The sequence below is a fragment of the Budorcas taxicolor genome, chromosome 1 (assembly GCF_023091745.1).
Source record: "Budorcas taxicolor isolate Tak-1 chromosome 1, Takin1.1, whole genome shotgun sequence".
NCBI classification, from domain to species: Eukaryota; Metazoa; Chordata; class Mammalia; order Artiodactyla; family Bovidae; genus Budorcas; species Budorcas taxicolor.
Genome location: NC_068910.1, coordinates 175251875 through 175270243, shown reverse-complemented (window position 1 = coordinate 175270243; position 18369 = coordinate 175251875). Strand labels below are relative to the sequence as shown.

At 42.7% G+C, this 18369-nt stretch overlaps 1 protein-coding gene and 1 pseudogene across 1 annotated transcript in view; both read left to right on the top strand.

The window, feature by feature from the left end:
* KCNAB1 (potassium voltage-gated channel subfamily A regulatory beta subunit 1) overlaps positions 1-18369 on the top strand; it is a 469491-nt gene that overhangs the window by 442249 nt on the left and 8873 nt on the right. Inside the window, exons 9-12 of the mRNA XM_052636474.1 lie at positions 4888-4973; positions 5631-5751; positions 6848-6942; positions 16795-16915. Of these exons, the coding sequence (XP_052492434.1) occupies positions 4888-4973; positions 5631-5751; positions 6848-6942; positions 16795-16915 (423 nt within the window). The remainder of the gene's footprint in view (positions 1-4887; positions 4974-5630; positions 5752-6847; positions 6943-16794; positions 16916-18369) is intronic.
* Positions 8995-10366, top strand: LOC128044314 (BAG family molecular chaperone regulator 4-like; annotated as a pseudogene).

The following is an 18369-nucleotide window of genomic DNA, read 5'->3' as shown; positions in this document are numbered from 1 at the left end:
TAAAAATGCATTTCCGTGGTAGTCAAGTAAAAGCTTTTAGACACCCTTTGATTTTTTTCTTAACAATGCTGCCCTCTAGTGTCTTTTAGTAGAATCGTGTTAAAACCCACCTCAGCTATCAGTACAGTGACTTCCTGCCAGAGAACTACAGTGACTTCCTGTTAGAGAGCTAAATAACTTGGAGGATTTTTCTCTGACTTAAAAAAAAATGAACAAATTTAATATGCATTAAACTAAATTTTACTTTGTGGCCACATGGATCTCCATCTGCTGGCTCTCCATTCTCTGCATTCCTGCCTGCATTCTGTGCAGCAGCCTCCTCCTCCCAGAGTCCTCTCTGCATTCCACCAGCCCTTCCCTGCAGAGTCAGCAGCCAGCCTTATCCGGGAGCCACGAAATCGCCCTCAGCTAAAGTGCCTGGGGCATGGGGGCATCTTGCATAGGCTCTTCCACACTCAGAACTGTTCCTTCTCGCCTTTTCTTCACTTCGTACCTCGTTTTCACTTGATTGAGAGTTTATTGTCGGCTATGCTGTGCTGTGCTTAGTTGCTCAGTCGTGTCCAGCTCTTTGCAACCCTATGGCTCCTCTGTCCATGAGATTCTCCAGGCAAGAATACTGGAGTGGGTTGCCATGCCCTCCTTCAGAGGCTCTTCCTGATCCAGAGATCAAACCCATGTCCCTTACATTTCCTGCATCGACAGGCAGGTTCTTTACCACCAGCACCACCATTCGTCAAACAGTCTCCCCTGTCTTCCCCTGATGACTTCTCCAAACCTCCCAGGGTCGCACCATCTTGCTTGAAGCGTCCTTCCCACTCCAGGGGTTTTGTCCTCCATCTCACTCTGTCCAGTCTCTCCCTCTCCATTCTCCCCAGTCTCCTAGCCCACATCCTCAGGTAAATCCTCTATCTAGATTACTCTCAGTGGCATATAGGCTTTCTCTTGCATCTTTCAGTTTTAAAATAAAAATCCCCTTTATCCTAAATACCCACTTCAGCTGCTACCCTCTTTCTCTGCTCCATTCATTTCCTAACTTGAGTCCACCCAGGTTGTCTCTAATACCTTCCCTTCCTCATGCCCATTCTTCAGTCAGCTCCAGCCTGGCCTTGGTCCAAATGCACCAAGGACACTGACAACACTCTTTTCAGGGTCTTCATTGACCTCCATCGTTCTGTGCCTTTCTGATTCAAATGCTCACATGTTCCAATCTTTGGGCACAGGTCCTCCCGCAAGCCCTCTCCATTCTTGATTCCAAACGTCCCCCTCTGGCTTCCTTCCTACTCCTCTGGCTGCCAATGACCCAAAACCCCACAGTGTACCCTTCCCAACTCCTGATTTGGCTCTTTGAAACTTTTGTTTTCTCTGGGCAGACTTCCCTTACATAGTCTCATTCACTCATGGATTTAAATATAATTAATAGACTGTTGATGAACAAAGAGCTCACCTCCAGCCCAGGTTGCTCACATATCATTATCCAGTTATCTCTACTCGACATCACCCCTCTGTCTCTCACAGGCATCTCTATTTTTGGCATGTCCTAGATGGCTGGATGGCACCACCGACTCGATGGACATGAGTTTGAGTGAACTCAGGGAGTTGGTGATGGACAGGGAGGCCTGGCGTGCTGCGATTCATGGGGTTGCAAAGAGTCAGACACAGCTGAGCGACTGAACTGAACTGAATTGAAGAAGGACCCTGACTCTTCCTCCCAAACCTGTTCCTCCCTCAAGCTTCCTTGATTCCTCCTTTTCCTCACTTGCCACATACAGTCCTTGGGGATTCTATCCACAAAACCGATTTTGATCCGTTCATGTCTGTCTTTGCTACCACCTCCCGATTTCAAGCCTCTTATCTCCTTCCAGGAATGCTACAGTAAACCTCCTAATGATCTTCCTGCTTCCTCCAGCCCTCGCCTCACAACATGGTCAGATAGTGTTCTGAAATATATACTGCATCATCATTCCCTTACTTAGAAATATTAGTGACTTCCCATCCAGCCCTGAATAACAGACACGGTGTGCCCTCTGCCAGCTTCATCTTGTAGCCCTGCCTTCCTTCCTGACTCAGCTTCCTCCACCACGGCTTACTGATTGTGAGGTTCACCAAGCTCTGTCTGGCCCCAGGGCCTTGACACATGCTGCCTAGAATGCTCTTCCCTTGTTCTTCACCTGACTGGTGCCTTTTTATTTTGTATGCCTAAACAGTACTCCTTCTTTGACCAAGTATATATGTCTTCTTCCTCATTCCTGATCTCAGCCCCGTATTTGCTTTCTTCATCACACATTACATTTTGTCGTTACCTACTTGTTTACATCTCCATCTTCCCCACTCAACTCTGAACTCCCTGAGTCCAGGAGCTTTGTATCTGTCTTACTCACAGATGAACCCAGTTCCTGGCAAATATTAGGCTGTTAGTACATTACATGAAATAAGGGAATGAAGGAATGGGAAGCGTCACAACCTCCACTCCACCCTACCTGCTGTTGTCAAGACCTCGGTGACTCCCAAATGGCCAAGCCACTGGACCATGTCCTGTGCTCTTTTTTTTTTTTTTTTACTTTACAATATTGTATTGGTTTAGCCATACATCAACATGAATCCGCCACGGGTGTGCATGTGTTCCCCATCCTGAACCCCCCTCCCACCTCCCTCCCCATACCATCCCTCTGGGTCATCCCAGTGCACCAGCCTCAAGCATCCTGTATCCTGCATCAAACCTAGACTGGCGATTCGTTTCTTACATGATAGTATACATGTTTCAATGCCATTCTCCCAAATCATCCCACCCTCTCCCTCTCCTACAGATTCCAAAAGACTGTTCTATATATCTGTGTCTCTTTTGCTGTCTTGCATACAGGGTTATCGTTACCATCTTTCTAAATTCCATATATATGCGTTAGTATACTGTATTGGTGTTTTTCTTTCTGGCTTACTTCACTCTGTGTAATCGGCTCCAGTTTCATCCACCTCATTAGAACGGATTCAAATGTATTCTTTTTAATGTCTGAGTAATACTCCATTGTGTATATGTACCACAGCTTTCTTATCCATTCATCTGCTGATGGACATCTAGGTTGCTTCCATGTCCTGGCTATTATAAACAGTGCTGCGATGAACATTGGGGTACATGTGTCTCTTTTCAGTTCTGATTTCCTCGGTGTGTATGCCCAACAGTGGGATTGCTGGGTCATAAGGCAGTTCTATTTCCAGTTTTTTAAGGAATCTCCACACTGTTCTCCATAGCTGTGCTCATCTTATTTGATTATGGATTAGAGACAGGGGAGCGTCTTGGGTTCATTTATTCCCTGTTAACCTGTCAGTGTTTACCAACATGTTTGACTTGCCACAATATCTCCAGCACCCAGTACAGCAGACTCCTCATAAATCCTGTTGGTTGAATGACTATCTCAGCTCTGAATGAGACAGGATGTGAAAGGAAAGGGAAGTAGCACAATGATAGAGAGTTCCAAAGAGAGAATACTTAGGGGCAGATATTTAAGGAATGGCTTTGAATTTCCAGAAATGTTAGCACACGTATTCTTTTCTATTTAAAGACAAGAAAAATGTTTCTTGTAACTTTTTGTGCCTGGTTTGCTTTGTAAAGGAAGAACTATCTTCATAGATTTGGTTGTTGAGTAATACACTGATATTTAGTAGTCTTTCTCCAAGGAGGAAAAATATTTTCTTTACATGCCAAATTCTGCCTCTGTTGGGTAGACTCTGGTGAGTAAAAGCATTCCCATCTTCCAAACAAAGACCAAGGGCAATTTAAAATGCTTTATGTAAGTCAAACAAGCAAGGAAGCTAGGACCCTAACCCTCACTGTCTCATTCCAAATCCTGTCCCTGATCAATTAAGACAGTGCTTGCTGGTGAGAAATAAAATAACACATCTACTCAATTAAAGTTTGAGACAAGGATTTGATTCTGCTGAAGAACATGTGACCTACCAGGTATTATCAGTAGGGTAAGAAAGGCCCGTGACCTACAACCCTTTGAAAGTGTGACATGACCTGGCTTCCTGGGTGTTTGGCTGACCTGGTTTGTAGAAGAAACCCAACCATGTCTGTGACCTTTCACTCAATTGAACTTGAGGCTCTCCATGCTCTCTGGTTCTGTGAAATATTGGCTCGTTCCAAGAGGATTAGCTCAACTCCACCCCGCTGGGAAGAGATTCATTTTCCTATTTAGGCAATGTGATGTCAAGCTGAAAGAGGCTGATGAGCAAACAGGGTGGGGCCACATGGAGCTCCAGGTGAGATGCATGACATGGGTGTCTTAGAATGAAATTTGGTCCAAAGTAGTCAAGGACAGGGTGTGCCAGTGTGGGCTGGGAGCCGCTGGGGCTTCAGCTGTTTGTTCCGCATTTAACATGTTTATCTTTCAAGCACATTGTTATTGAGTCATCTCTATTAAACAACAACCCTGCGTGAGGCTTAGCTCTGTAAATCCAACATACAAAGGCAGGACTTCTATCCTCAATGACCTTCCATTCTACAAAGTCAAAACAAAGGCTTTCTCTTACTTCTCACTTTAGTGAGCAAGATACCCAGGTTCTGAAAGAGGTGAATAATGTGTTCTTTTATCCAGCCAGGAACGCTGAAGCAATAAAAGTAAAGGAAGAACTTAAGGTGGCCATTCTTTTTTTAATATCATTTCATATTGTTGCTGCAAACTGAAAATGGAAAGTCAATTAACCCAAAAGTATCATCTACCTCCAAACCATCAATATTTTATGTTAGACTATTATGTTATCACCAGTGTCAAGGTAATTATACTAATCCAACAAATAACTGCATTAAACATATAAGCTTTGGGCAGGAAAAGAAAAAAAAGACTATATAACTTTGAAAAATATATGTAATGCTATCTCTTTGGCTTTCCATAGAAATCGTTCGCGCCATGACACATGTGATAAACCAAGGAATGGCCATGTACTGGGGAACCTCTCGCTGGAGTGCCATGGAGATCATGGTAATTCCATTTCCATTTTTAAATGACCATTGAGTACATATTTTTATTTGTCAGACATCATGTACAAGTTGTAAGACCTTTTGCAAAATTTCTTCACAATCACAATGGCACTAGAATTCTATGATCAATTTCATCATTGTAGAGATGGATATGGGGGCAGGGGATGGATCTTAGCTCAGAATACAACATGGAGGGTGCAGGTCTCTAACGGGAATCATGTTCTTTGGTGTAGTTTGGTAGTAAGAGAGTACATTTCTCCGCTAATGAGACACATGACACAATATTCCAGGTTTTTGTTATGTATTAAATAATGGTACTGTTCATAACATGCTAATTATAGATCATTTTTATATTATATATTAGTTAAGTTTTATTTCATTAGGAACCTAGAAATAGTTAAACTATGTTTTCTTTGTAATAGTTCATAATTCACACTTTGACTAACTTTCCCTAGACTTTACTCATTCCAAAACCTCCCAAAAAATAATTTCCTGATTTGGTATTTCTTACTGAAATTGATGGTCATAACTTTGCTTATTATTTGATAATCTAGATTTTCTTGGTTTGTATTCATTTCACTGAAATGAATTTTTTTGTGTGCACACAGACTTATTTCTCATCAGAAATAAATTCAGTTGCAATTTTATTTCACTTTAGGAAGCCTACTCTGTAGCAAGACAGTTCAACATGATTCCGCCAGTCTGTGAACAAGCTGAATACCACCTTTTCCAGAGAGAGAAAGTAGAGGTTCAGCTACCAGAGCTCTACCATAAAATAGGTAATCTTCACAATCAAATTGACTCATTATCTTTAATAAGAGGATCAGGGATCCAGAAAAAAAAAAAAAAGGGTGTGACTGAAATGCTTTCCTAAACGTTCCTAATTAATGTAGGGATTGTCAGCACTATGCATTCCAGAAACTAGAAGAAATCAAAAGGACCTGTATGCAATCTCTGGAGTATCATTCATGAAAGCCAAGCAGAGCTGGCAGACAAGCTGTTCTCAGTAGGTGTTCAAAAAAAAAAAATGCATGTAGAATGAAAGGAAGAAATAATGAATAAACCTGTTTTTCATAGGGTAGTTGCTCTAGCCAAGAATGCATCTCTGAGTGGGTTTCCCCCAAATTATGGATTTATACATCTGTATCTCCTACTCTGCCTGGAACTGAGTCAGAAGGGGAATTCAAGAATGGTAGACAAGTCAGGGACACAAGTTTATGTAGGTACACATGATGCCAAAAGGAGGGAAAAATATATATACAACATGTACACAAGAATTTCGGATATCAGAAAACTTAAGCCACATTTTCAGGCATATTTATCAAAACAGGTTCCAGAGATAACTTTTTCATAAGAAATGGGGGTTTACGTGAGTGGGAAAATGCTGGGTAAGAAAAAAAGGATAAGAACATTTCGACAACCTAACAGTGGTCGTTATGGCTATCACTGTGTGTTCATTGTGTGTTCTCTGTGTACCGGGCACTGTGCTCCTTCTTAGACCAGGCACTACTGAGGCACTGTGTGAACAAGCGAAGCACTGAATTTTTGTGCAAGCAAAAGTGCTTATCTCCGAGTGTAAAAAGAAACATAAATTTGGGGCATCAGAAAACTATGGATAAGCCACATTTTCAGGCTTGATTATATGCCCTGCTCCCTATCACCAACAGTGCACAGTTGATGGGTTTATGTTAATAAAAATGAAGCACACAGTTTGTAAATGCCTAAACTTTAATGGAATGATTTATGCTGATATTAACTCAGATATCTAGCCAGTTTTCCCCATAACTAACCAGGTCCTTTCTGAATACCCACTCACTCACTTTTGATCTCAAGTTTGCAGAAGCAACTTGTTAAGGTTTTTTTTTCCTTCTATAGGAGTTGGAGCAATGACATGGTCTCCACTGGCTTGTGGCATCATCTCAGGAAAATATGGAAACGGGGTACCTGAAAGTTCTAGGGCTTCGCTGAAGGTATTTTCCTCCACCTCTAGGCAAGAGTCTGGGCATGGGAACGAGGGAGAAAAGGAAACTGCACAGAAGAGCACAGCAGCAGCCTGGGGCTTCCTGGCTCAGGCCGAGTGTGGCCTCAGCCTGGCAGGCATCCCCTGGCAGTCCCCCAGCCCTCTGGGGGGCCCTGCTTCTGGTCAGGCATCAGTGCAGAAAGCTCCCCTCCTCTGCGGACCGGGAGAGATGCCCAGTGACCAGGTTGGATTTGTAGGACTCAATTTCCTACACTTATTTATTCTTATATTAAAGAAGGCATTTCATTCCTCCTTTGACATCGACAGAAATGTAAAATCCATCTTCTATATAAGAGGATCTCATTTTACTTTTCTTAACAAAATTTAAGCCATAGAGGTTTAATCCATATAGGGCAAATTGGTTGTACTTGAGGAGGTTTGAGGTTGGTTGACACTTCTTAATATGTGAAGGTGGGGGTTAAGGAGGGAAGGTTTGGGGCAGATACAGAGCCAAGCATCCATCACTGAGGCTTAGGGCTGGCGTTTGCATAAATCAACTCTGGCTGCTGAGTTTGGCCGCTTAAATTCTTCTCTGAAGAGTAAAGATATTCAAGATCACTGACATAAAAGTAACCTTCATTCAGAACATCTTGATGATTAATTTATTGGAGAGTACTCCAAACATCTCTCCTTGTTAATAACAACATGTCTGTTTTTAAAAACTTGAGAGAATGTGTAATAACATTAGAATCACAAATTACTCTGTAATGTCAAGGGAGAGAGAATATTGGCATTTTTAAAATTCACACTTGCCAAATGCCCCCAAAAGGAAGCAGAAGTCTGACACCGCCTCTTGCTTCCATCAGCACAAAGTTAGCACAAGGACAACTCAAGTTAAGCCTGAACCACCAACCCTTTAATCAGTGTGGCTGGAACCACTGTGTGCTTCCCCAGTCAGGACCTTCTCCAGGCTCTAGGTCTATCACTTTTCTTTCTGCTCTAACAGGTGACCTATTAGTGTGTTTGTCCTCTAAGATAATATATATATTTCTTAAAACATGGTGACATGGTCCTGCTTCTAGTTTGCATTATTACACTGATTATCCTAGAATATTAAATATGGTCTTCTGTCTGAAAAAACCAAGTTTCGAGTAAGTTAGCAAAGAAAAACTAAAAGCATTTTAGGAAAGAAAGGATAAAAGGAGGATGGCAAGAAAAGCATTGAAAATTGTGATTTTAGCTGAGCACCTACTGCTTGCCAAGCACTGGGATAAGTGTGTGTTTTTTACCTCCTTTTATCCTCACAAAGATAAATGGATACAGATGGCTTTTAGTCAGTTGTAGCTAAGGATGTAAGTTTTCTTACATTCTTTCAGACTTTCTGAAAAACTCAAAGTGCTTCCATATACATGGAGTGTTTGTTCTCAGACTATCTTTATAAGAGGGTAAACCTTTTCCAGATGCAGAAACTGAGAACAAAGATATTAGATAACAATCCAAGGGCATAAACTCATAATAAAGTTAGCAGTAGAACCCAGGTCCCCCGGCTCTCAGTTCCTCTCCCTAAAAGCATTTTTGTTTCCCTTCAAATTAATGTTTTCAAATGAGGAAGAAGTAGCAGCACTGTATTTGGAGTATATGATTGACTGATCTCCATCACTGTTGGAGAAAAGCTTACAAATAGCTGAAAACCTGCTTAAAATGCACTAACTAAAGGGGGGAGGGGGGAAGGAGTTGCAGAATATTTGAAGGTAGCTAAGCCCAAAACCAACTCAAAAAATATTTCTTGTTGACTTTTTAGCATTTATTGAAGCATCCTTAACAATAAGCATTAAAGCGTCTCCAAAGGTAAAAGGAAGCCAGTCACAAGGCACACTTCTTAATTCATCAGCCTAAGTGCTTTCTTGACTAATATATGTACACTTAGAAAAGCCACTTGAGTAACTAAAGCAAAATTAATGTCACTAATGTTATATGTGTGTGTGTGTGTGTATATATATATCTCAACCTTAAGAGTGAGCGAGAATTCTAATAGTAAAAACAATTTTTAAAAAAGTGAAGCATGTAGGCCTTGAGGCGCTCGGGCTACAGCCCCAAGGACGGCCCGTCTTATGGCCGCTACTACGGGCCTGGGGGTGGAGATGTGCTGGTGGCCCTGCCTCCGCCCATCTACCCGCCGCGCCCCGAGCCTCCCCAGCCTCCCGTTTCCAGGCGGGGGCGCGGGGGCGGCCCAGCGGAGACCACCTGGCCGGGGGAAGGCGGAGGAGGCGATGGTTACGACGAGTCTGGAGGCGCCTGGTCAGAGCCGGGTTGTGCTGGCGGAGGCCACCGGGAGCAGCCACCATGTCCTAGTTACAGTTCTAACTATTGGAATTCTGCTGCCCGACATGGGGCTCCTTACCCAAGTACACAGCCTGTAAGACCAGAAATGCAAAGCCAGAGTGTGAATTCCGATACAAATGCGGTATATGGCCCACCATACCCCACTGGCCCGGGGACAAATACTGCCTCATACCCTGGGGCCTATTTCACAGCTGGGTATGCTCAGACCAATTACTCCACAGAGATTCCAAGCACTTACCGTTCAGCTGGCAACAGCCCAACCCCAGTCTCCCGTTGGATGCACCCCAGCAGGACTGCCAGACTGAAGCACCCCCTGTTAGGGGGCCAGGTTCCAGGATATCCTGCTCCACAGAACCCTGGAATGAACGTACCCCATTACCCTTATGGGGATGGTAATCGTAGTGTTCCAAAACCAGGACCACCCATACGACCCCAGGAGGACTCATGGGCGCCTCCAGGGGCTTATGGAATGGGAACCCAATACCTCTGGCCTTCAGCTGTGCCCTCAGGATCACCGGGGAGTCTCTACACGAACGAAAGCACTTCATCGTGGCCCAGCAGGGGACTCCTCAGCCACCTCCTTCACCGCCACTCCCACAGCCTAAGGACTGCTGCTACACCTACGGCCAACCAGATCAAGGCATGAGCCAGCACAGCTTTCCTTGCAGTGTCCATCAGTACAGGAGTCCTCATCAGTGAACGATGACAGGTCGGCGCTTTTGGATTCCCAGGTCCAGTATACTGCCGAGCCTCATCTCTACGGTAATGCCACCCACGAACATCCCAGCACTCAAGACCAGGGTAATCATCTTGCTGAAGAGTGTTTATCTTCAGATGAAGGGACTCCCCCAAGCATTAAAAAAATCACATATGTGCTGGAGAAGGTCTAGTATCTTGAGCAAGAAGTAGAAGAGTTCATAGGGAAAAAGACAGACAAAGCCTACTGGCTTCTGGAAGAAATGCTAATCAAGGAACTTCTGGAACTGGATTCAATTGAAACTGGGGGCCAGGACTCCGCCTGGCAGGCCGGGAAAGAGGCGGTTTGTAAAATCTAGGCCATACTGGAAAAATTGGGGAAAAAGGGATTATGAAGGGATTTAGAACAAAGGAGAAGCCTGTTACTAACTCGACCAAAGAACTCTTGATTTTGGTTAATTACCCTCTTTTTGAAATGCCTGTTGACAACAAGAAGCAATACATTCCAACTTTCCTTTGATAGAAAGCTTGAAAAACTGGTAAAGGACTTGGAAGAACAGTTGGGTTATGAGTTATTTTCAGACCAGTGAATGTAATAGGGAGCTCTCGGGTTATCCGTAATCCCAAGTAGACTCGCTTGGTAAGAAATATATGGGTGTTGTTGGCAAGCTGCTTCTTATCAGCAGGAGGGCAATTGGAAATTGCACCCCACTCCAGTACTCTTGCCTGGCAAATTCCATGGATGGAGGAGCCTGGTAGGCTGCAGACCATGGGGTCACTAATAGTCGGACATGACTGACTTCACTTTCACGTTTCACTTTTATGCATTGGAGAAGGAAATGGCAACCCACACCAGTGTTCTTGCCTGGAGAATCCCAGGGGCAGCAGAGCCTGGTGGGCTGCCGTCTATGGGGTCGCACAGAGTTGGACACGACTGAAGTGACTTAGCAGCAGCAGCAGCAGCAGCAACAGTCTCCTCAGAAACCTACAGGAAAAGATTGGACATTCTTATGACAGGCTCTGTTTTTTTAAAACATCTGGATAACCTGTCACATTTTTGTATATTGTGACTGCTTTCACCATACACTTTGTGTGTAAATTACAGCTGGGACTTTAGCCTCCTTGGACCTCTGTTTTGTTTTGTTATTCGCAGTTCACAAATATAATATGATTCTCTTAAAAAAAAAAAAAAAGAAGAGCTAGGCAAATAGATAAATAAGATGGCAACTTTCACCTTCCCCCAAAATAGAATGGTTGGTATTTCACACTGGCTATTTTAAGTTACACCAATAAAATAAAGATGCTAATATTTTATTCCAGTTGTAAACATTGAACTGTTAGGATAAATAAACTGAGTATTAAAAAAAATACCTATCTTTTAGAAATAATACTACCCATGTGGCTTTCTTGGAGGCTGCATGTGGCCCACCACTGTTCAAAGACTTCTAAATCAGTGTCATTGGCACTGACTTCACTGCTGAGCTGAACACCACTACTTCTTCGTGTCTATTAGACACTGCCACATGGCTTTCCACACTCCCCAAAACCTGCTGAGAATCCTCAGTGAACAGTGCCTCCACCCGTCCCTTGGTCATCCCAGTCTGAAGCCAAGGCATTATCTCAGTCTGCCTCTCCTCCCTAAGTCTTATCCAGCAGGACACCAACTCCTCCAGTCCACATCCTGACCTCAGTGGTCCTTCCCTTGCACCACCCTTGTTTAGATCATCATCATTTCTTTCCTGGTTTGCCACAATAACCTCCCATCTAGACTCTCTGATTCACCCCTCTTTTTCAACTACCCACCAATTATCTACTATCCATATTAATTATGTGACCAAATATCTTTCTAAAAGATTAATCTGACTATATCATAACCCTGCCCTAAATCCTTAACGACTTCCCAATATTGAATACATGACAAAACCTAAAAACCCACAGACAAGTGTTCAAGGAAATACTCTTGGAGTCTTAATTGAGCCCATTTTTCCATTCTTGTCTCTCCCCAAATCATATTAGTTCATTTTTTCACCCAAATGCGCTATACTTATTTTTGCCTCCCAAAAATGCCCTTCTTTTTATCTGGCTGTGGAAAGCCATCTCTAAAGACAAAGCTTGGTTGTCTTCACTCTGTGAAGCCTGTCCTTACTTTGCAAAACTTCAGTTATTGGTACCTTCCTCTAACATTCCACAAATACTTCTTACAGAGTCTTGGAATCCTCTGACTACAAGCAACAAAATGCAGTTCAACTTTATTTAATCAAAGAAGGGAACACATAGACAGACACTCCCTGGGAAAGATGGAATGGGATGGCCTCAGGGGTGACTCTATCCATAGATTTGCCCATTGTCAGGATTCTCCAACTCCTCTGTTTCTCTCCACACATGTCATTTTCTGGTACTACAAATGGGTCTTCTTCATGAGCCCAGGAACAAGAAAGCTAGCGACTGCCAGGCTTACATCCTTAAAGGCATATACCCTGAGAGAAAAGAGAATTTTCTTTAACAGCTTCGTACAGAGAAGACTGGCCAAGCTTGGGCCATATGGCAACCTAGTAGACCAGTGACAGGGGCCCAAAGGACAAGGTGCTGTGCCTAGTTCATGGCTTGCACTGATGCTGGGGTATTTCCCATAAAGAAGCAGTACAAACACAGCTTCTGAGGAAATCACTGAGGGGTTACCCCAACTACAAAACACTTCTCAAGTTATCAGACAATGATTCATGAATACCTTTAGGATAGAAACTGAAACTTACTCACATAACTCACCACAGAGCCTGGCACATGATAGGTACTCAACAATTGTTTCTTGAATGAATACAATAAGCCATAACCAAGGATCAGCAATGTCTGATCAGGAGACCAGGTGAAGTGAAGTGAAGTGAAGGGAAAGTTGCTCAGTCGTGTCCGACTCTTTGCAACCCCATGGACTATATGGGATTCTCCAGGCCAGAATACTGGAGTGGGTAGCCTTTCCCTTCTCCAGGGGATCTTCCCAACTCAGGGATCGAACCCAGGTCTTCCACATTGCAGGCGGATTCTTTACCAGCTGAGCCACAAGGGAAGCCCAAGAATACTGGAGTGGGTAGCCTATCCCGTCTCCAGTGGATCTGCCCAACCCAGGAATGGAACCGGAGTCTCCTGCATTGCAGGCGGATTCTTTACCAACTGAACTATCAGAGACCAAGTGAGCAGCTTTTAAAGAAAAAGTTTAAATACAAATGAAAAGTGCAATAAATTTATGAACAGTTCTTCCCTATTATTAGGAAAATACATTATAGAAAAAAAACAGAAAAATATATACCTTTTTGTCAAAGGGAAAGAGGAACATGCAAACATAGGTGGAGCAAAGGAATGGGGAGAGGGACAGTCCAAGAACTCCAGGTGTTCACATTAAGAAACTAAGGATATTTTCACATTATGGTGCAATTTCAGAAGGAAAAATTTTAGCCACCAGCATTTTACCTAGACATTTTTACCTCAATAATGAAGACTTTGCTGCTCTTTTGAGCCAAAGACTTCAATTGTTTACCTAGAAATAGTCAATGATCTTGAATGCTAAATTAGGCCCAGTAATGAAATGTGACTGATTCTGTCCATGACTTTACAGTTGCTGCCCAAGTTCCAGGCTGGGATTAACTGACAGCCAACCAGGGTGTTTGGGGTGTATCTCACAGGCTGTTCCCATCCTGTTATGGTTACCTGTAAAATGTCAGTCACAGAGATAATGGCCACAGCATTACAAGACGGCAAAGAAACAGGCTTTAGGATATTTTAAAGAATTTTGTGACTTATGTATAAAAGTAATAGCTCAGTAATCTATTGAGAAGAAAGCTCATTCAGTTGTTCCTTTGCCAAATATTTACTGAGTGTCTAGTCAGTGCTGAGCCCTGTGCTGAGGAGACAGATGAATGAGACAGTCTCAACCCTAAGGAGTAACTCAGGGACTTGTTGGAGACAGACATGAGAAGGGGTGAATTATGGAACTATGTGGAATCCACAAGCACCGTGGATACACATAGGGCTGCCAGTCGAGTCATACTGCATTAAGGAGGAAGTGTCTGCGTTCAATCTGAAAAATTGAAGACAACTATTTTTACTGTGTGGAATCCTGGTTTCTCAGATCCTTTCCTCATCACCATATTGGCTGAGCCCCTCCTCTGTGTCAACCACTGTGTCAAGACTGGAGATGCTGACACGAACAAGAAGCCATCCCTGCCTCCCACTTAGTTAGAAAGAACAATCAGCATGTAATCAAATCACTGGACGAACAGGACTAAGCAATATAATAGGAGTGGGAGACGGAAGTTCATCTTTTGATTCATGGACTATTGCCTGCTGTCCACAAACTGGGCTTTTATTGCACACAACCACACCTCTGGTCAATCTTCTTACCAAAAACACTGGTTCACTTCCATATGTAATTGAAATTTTAGTTAAGCTTCATCTCCTCCGTATGCAAACATTTTCCCATTTGTAAAACCGTTAAAACTATTTATTTCCAAAACACATTTGTTTCCTTTGGTATGAGGGAAGCAGTGTAAATACTATGCGTCTACTTTTACAAAACCCTAACCTGCTTCTGTTTCCCAGTGATTAGAGCAAGATTTATGTTGAGGGTAGAGAGAAAAGTACTCAATAAATGAAGGTTTGGTATTTGTTAGTTTTAGAAATCTTCCTCTCAGAGCTTCCATGGTGGCTCAGTGGTAAAGAATCTGCCCGCCATTGCAGGAGACACAGGTTCGATCTCTGGTCCAGGAAGATCACACATGCCACATGGCAACTAAGCCCATGGGCTGTAACTACTGAACCTGTGCTCCAGAGCCCAGGAGCTGAAATTACTGAGTCCACATGCCACAGCTACTGAAGTTCCACATTCTAGAGCCCGTGATCCACGATAAGAGAAGCCACCACAATGAGAAGCCTGCAGACAGCAATGAAGACCCAGCACAGCCAAAAATAAAAAAAAGAAATTAAATTTAAAAAAGAAATCTTCCTCTCATTATGGAGTGTGTATGTAATGCAAACATTACATTCACACATGCACACACACTCAAACACATATCCAACTTGTAACTCAGTCCTAAGAATAAAAATGTGTTGCTGATAATAAGATTTAAAAAACTGGAATTTCATAAGATTGATAAATCAGTCAGTTATTCTTTATGTGTGTGGTATATACTGAAACCTGAGGAACTGTCCTAGTAGTAAAAAGCAATAACTCAAGAGGCTTTTGGCTATTGGTTTTCAAGCTTTTTTTTTTTTTTCTTTTCTTTTCATTCGAATAACAGACATACTGGTCCCTTGAAAGATGTTATGAGATTGAAATGAGGATGGGTGATATTTTTCCCTTTGAGGACAGTAGAAAGTAATTTCAGGGACTTTCTGATGTACCCAGCATGCTGCCGGGGAAGTGTTGATTGCTCTAACTGTCCACCTCATCAGTGCTGGCACCAGCCATCATCTCCAGAAGATGCCCCCAGGCTGTGCTTGCTCTTGGAAGAAGCTGAGGTCTTCGGAGCTGAGACTGGGAAAACTCTTGGCCATTTTGCTAAGTAAACTTCACGTAAGGAGCCAGACCATAAGCCTCTGAGATCTAGGAGAACAAAACTGGGTGTGCTTGTTCTTTCTTCATTTCATATCTGCAAAATCATTCCAGAAATCACAACAAAACAATGCGGTTGCCTTTTTCTTTGGAAATACTGTCTTGTAATGATGAAAACAATACTTGAAAGCCAGCAGCCTACTGAAATCATGTGGGTGGAGATTTGGTGATGACTGCCCAGCTTTCTGCTGCCTTTGAGACGGAAAAGGTCTGTGGTGGCAACTATGTCACAACACACACAAAGGAGGAAGTCCACTTTGCCACACAGGGGACCGTTCTTATTATTGTCACTAAAACAGACTAACATTCTTACAAATATTCTTTTTCTTTGGGTGTTGCTGTACAGTGCTAGTTTTGTACATAAGAGTCTGTTGCTCCTTGTTTCATAGTAAGAGCAGAACCTTCTGGAAAATAGGGCATTGAGAAGTTCTAAAAGATTTCTTTCCTTACATTTAGGAAATTAGGCACACTTTATAGGCTACATCAGAGTCAGCCTCGTCTTATAGCTTTTAAAGATTAGTTTCCCATTTACCTTTATAAGCATCCTTGCCTTTTTAAGTTTCAAACATTATACAAAAATGTAATACACATTTGGGAAAGTTTTTATCCACTTTATCCACTTTAAAAATGTACTGGTACCTATCAGTTATACTATTCACATGTGCTTCTAGAAAGGAGTGGAGAAAACTAACGATAAAACTGCATTAAAAGAATACAGGAGAGACTAGGAGTAAATTGAAGGCAAGAGGGAGAAAGACAGCTACAGCAAGAATGTAACATAATGACTTCCTTTGAGCAGAAAGCTTGGCATCCAATTTTCTGCACAAAAAAAGAAACATAATAGACCTTGGTGAAATGCAAATACCTTCCCCCCCAACTACCCACCTACATTCTAAGGGCTATCACAATAAGAACCATCTTTTCCAGACGGGATATAATTGATTATATGTCAGGATTTTAACAACTTTTGTACATGTCGAGGAATTTGAATGGTGAGCTTTAGACAAAATCAATCTGTCTTGAATCAATAAATAAGGTGCGAGACCACGGGGAACATTTCTTTGCATGAAGACATAGGCGTCCTTGTTTGTATCAAACAGAAAGGTCAGGGCCAAGAAGACTCCGGAATTCACCACAAGACTCTTATATTTAACAGAGTTGACAGTCTTTGCATCAAACCGTTACCAGACATTAACACTGAAATGTTCTTCTTATCTCTAGTGCTACCAGTGGTTGAAGGAAAGAATTGTGAGTGAAGAAGGGAGAAAACAGCAAAACAAGCTGAAAGATCTTTCCCCGATCGCAGAGCGTCTGGGATGCACGCTACCTCAGCTCGCCGTGGGTGAGAGAGTCACTGGGGAGGGAGGCCCTGCTGGGTCACAAAGAGTGAAAGCATTCTCTATTATTGATTCACATCTCTCACACGGTAAAATACCTAGTGTAGGGGCAGACAATCTCTGAAGCAAACAACTCCTGGTTAATTCTATTGAAAATGAGGTTTTGTAGAGTTCCTCAGAGTGTTCCACATGCTGAAACACTTTTCTCACTTCCTCTCCTTTCCCTTATAAGACAGTTTAAACAAGAACATGAGCGTCAGTGAAAACGCACACATCCTCACAGTGTCAAGGGTGAGCATCCCTGAACTATGTGGTGACATCCACTGCTTGTGGCTCAATTTTCCTTCCCTGTTGAAGCTAAGGCAGGGTTGGTGAGAGGCTGAGGAGCAGAGCTGTGACTGAGGCCAAGCCACTGCCACATGGAAAGCCTATCTTAGGGGAGCAGCATCTCAAAACTTCTGAGGGCCATGAAGATGATTCTTCTGACACTGGAGTCAATGAAAGGTCACGGTCACTGGTGACAACTGAAAACCACATTGCATCAGAACAGTCCCAGAGAAATACAATGTGCATCATTTGTTTAACTTTTAAATTTCCAGGAGCCATGTTAAAAAAGTAAAAGAGAAATAGATGAAATTAATTTTTAGATGGACCACATTTAATACGATATGGCCAAAATATTGTCATTTTAACATGTAATAAATATAAAAAGCTTATTATATTTTTTATAATAATATTTCACACACTTTCCTGCAAAATCCAGAGTGCATTTTGTACCTATAGAACATGTCAATTCAGGCTAAACACATTTCTGATGTTCAATAGCCGCAAGTGGTGAGAGACTGTGGATTAAACAGAAAAGCTAGATTTTCAGTTCCCTTGCTGAGGAGTATCTGCAAGGCTCTGTGATAAGCTCTTTATGCTCATCATCTTGTCTCCGTAGTTGTCAGAACAATCCCACAAAGTATATACGGGTCCTAGACCTAGTCCTCCATCACAGACCTTAATGGCGTCTACCTACTGTTATCACCCGTTTACCAGAGAAGGCAACGGCACCCCGCTCCAGTACTCTTGCCTGGAAAATCCTATGGACGGAGGAGCCTGGTGGGCTGCAGTCCATGGGGTCGCTAAGAGTCGGATACGACTGAGCGACTTCACTTTCACTTTTCACTTTCATGCTTTGAAGAAGGAAATGGCAACCCACTCCAGTGTTCTTGCCTGGAGAATCCCAGGGATGCGGGAGCCTGGTGGGCTGCTGTCTAAGGGGTCGCACAGAGTCGGACATGACTGGAGTGACTTAGCAGCAGCATCACCCCTTTACAAATGGAGAAGAGGCTGAAAAAAATTCATGTGGTAGCTGTGAGAAGAGAATAAAATGGGTGTAGATTCTAGAAAAAATTCACAAGGAGTACTAGCAGGAATTGGGATAAATCAGATACAGTGAACCAATGAGATAAAA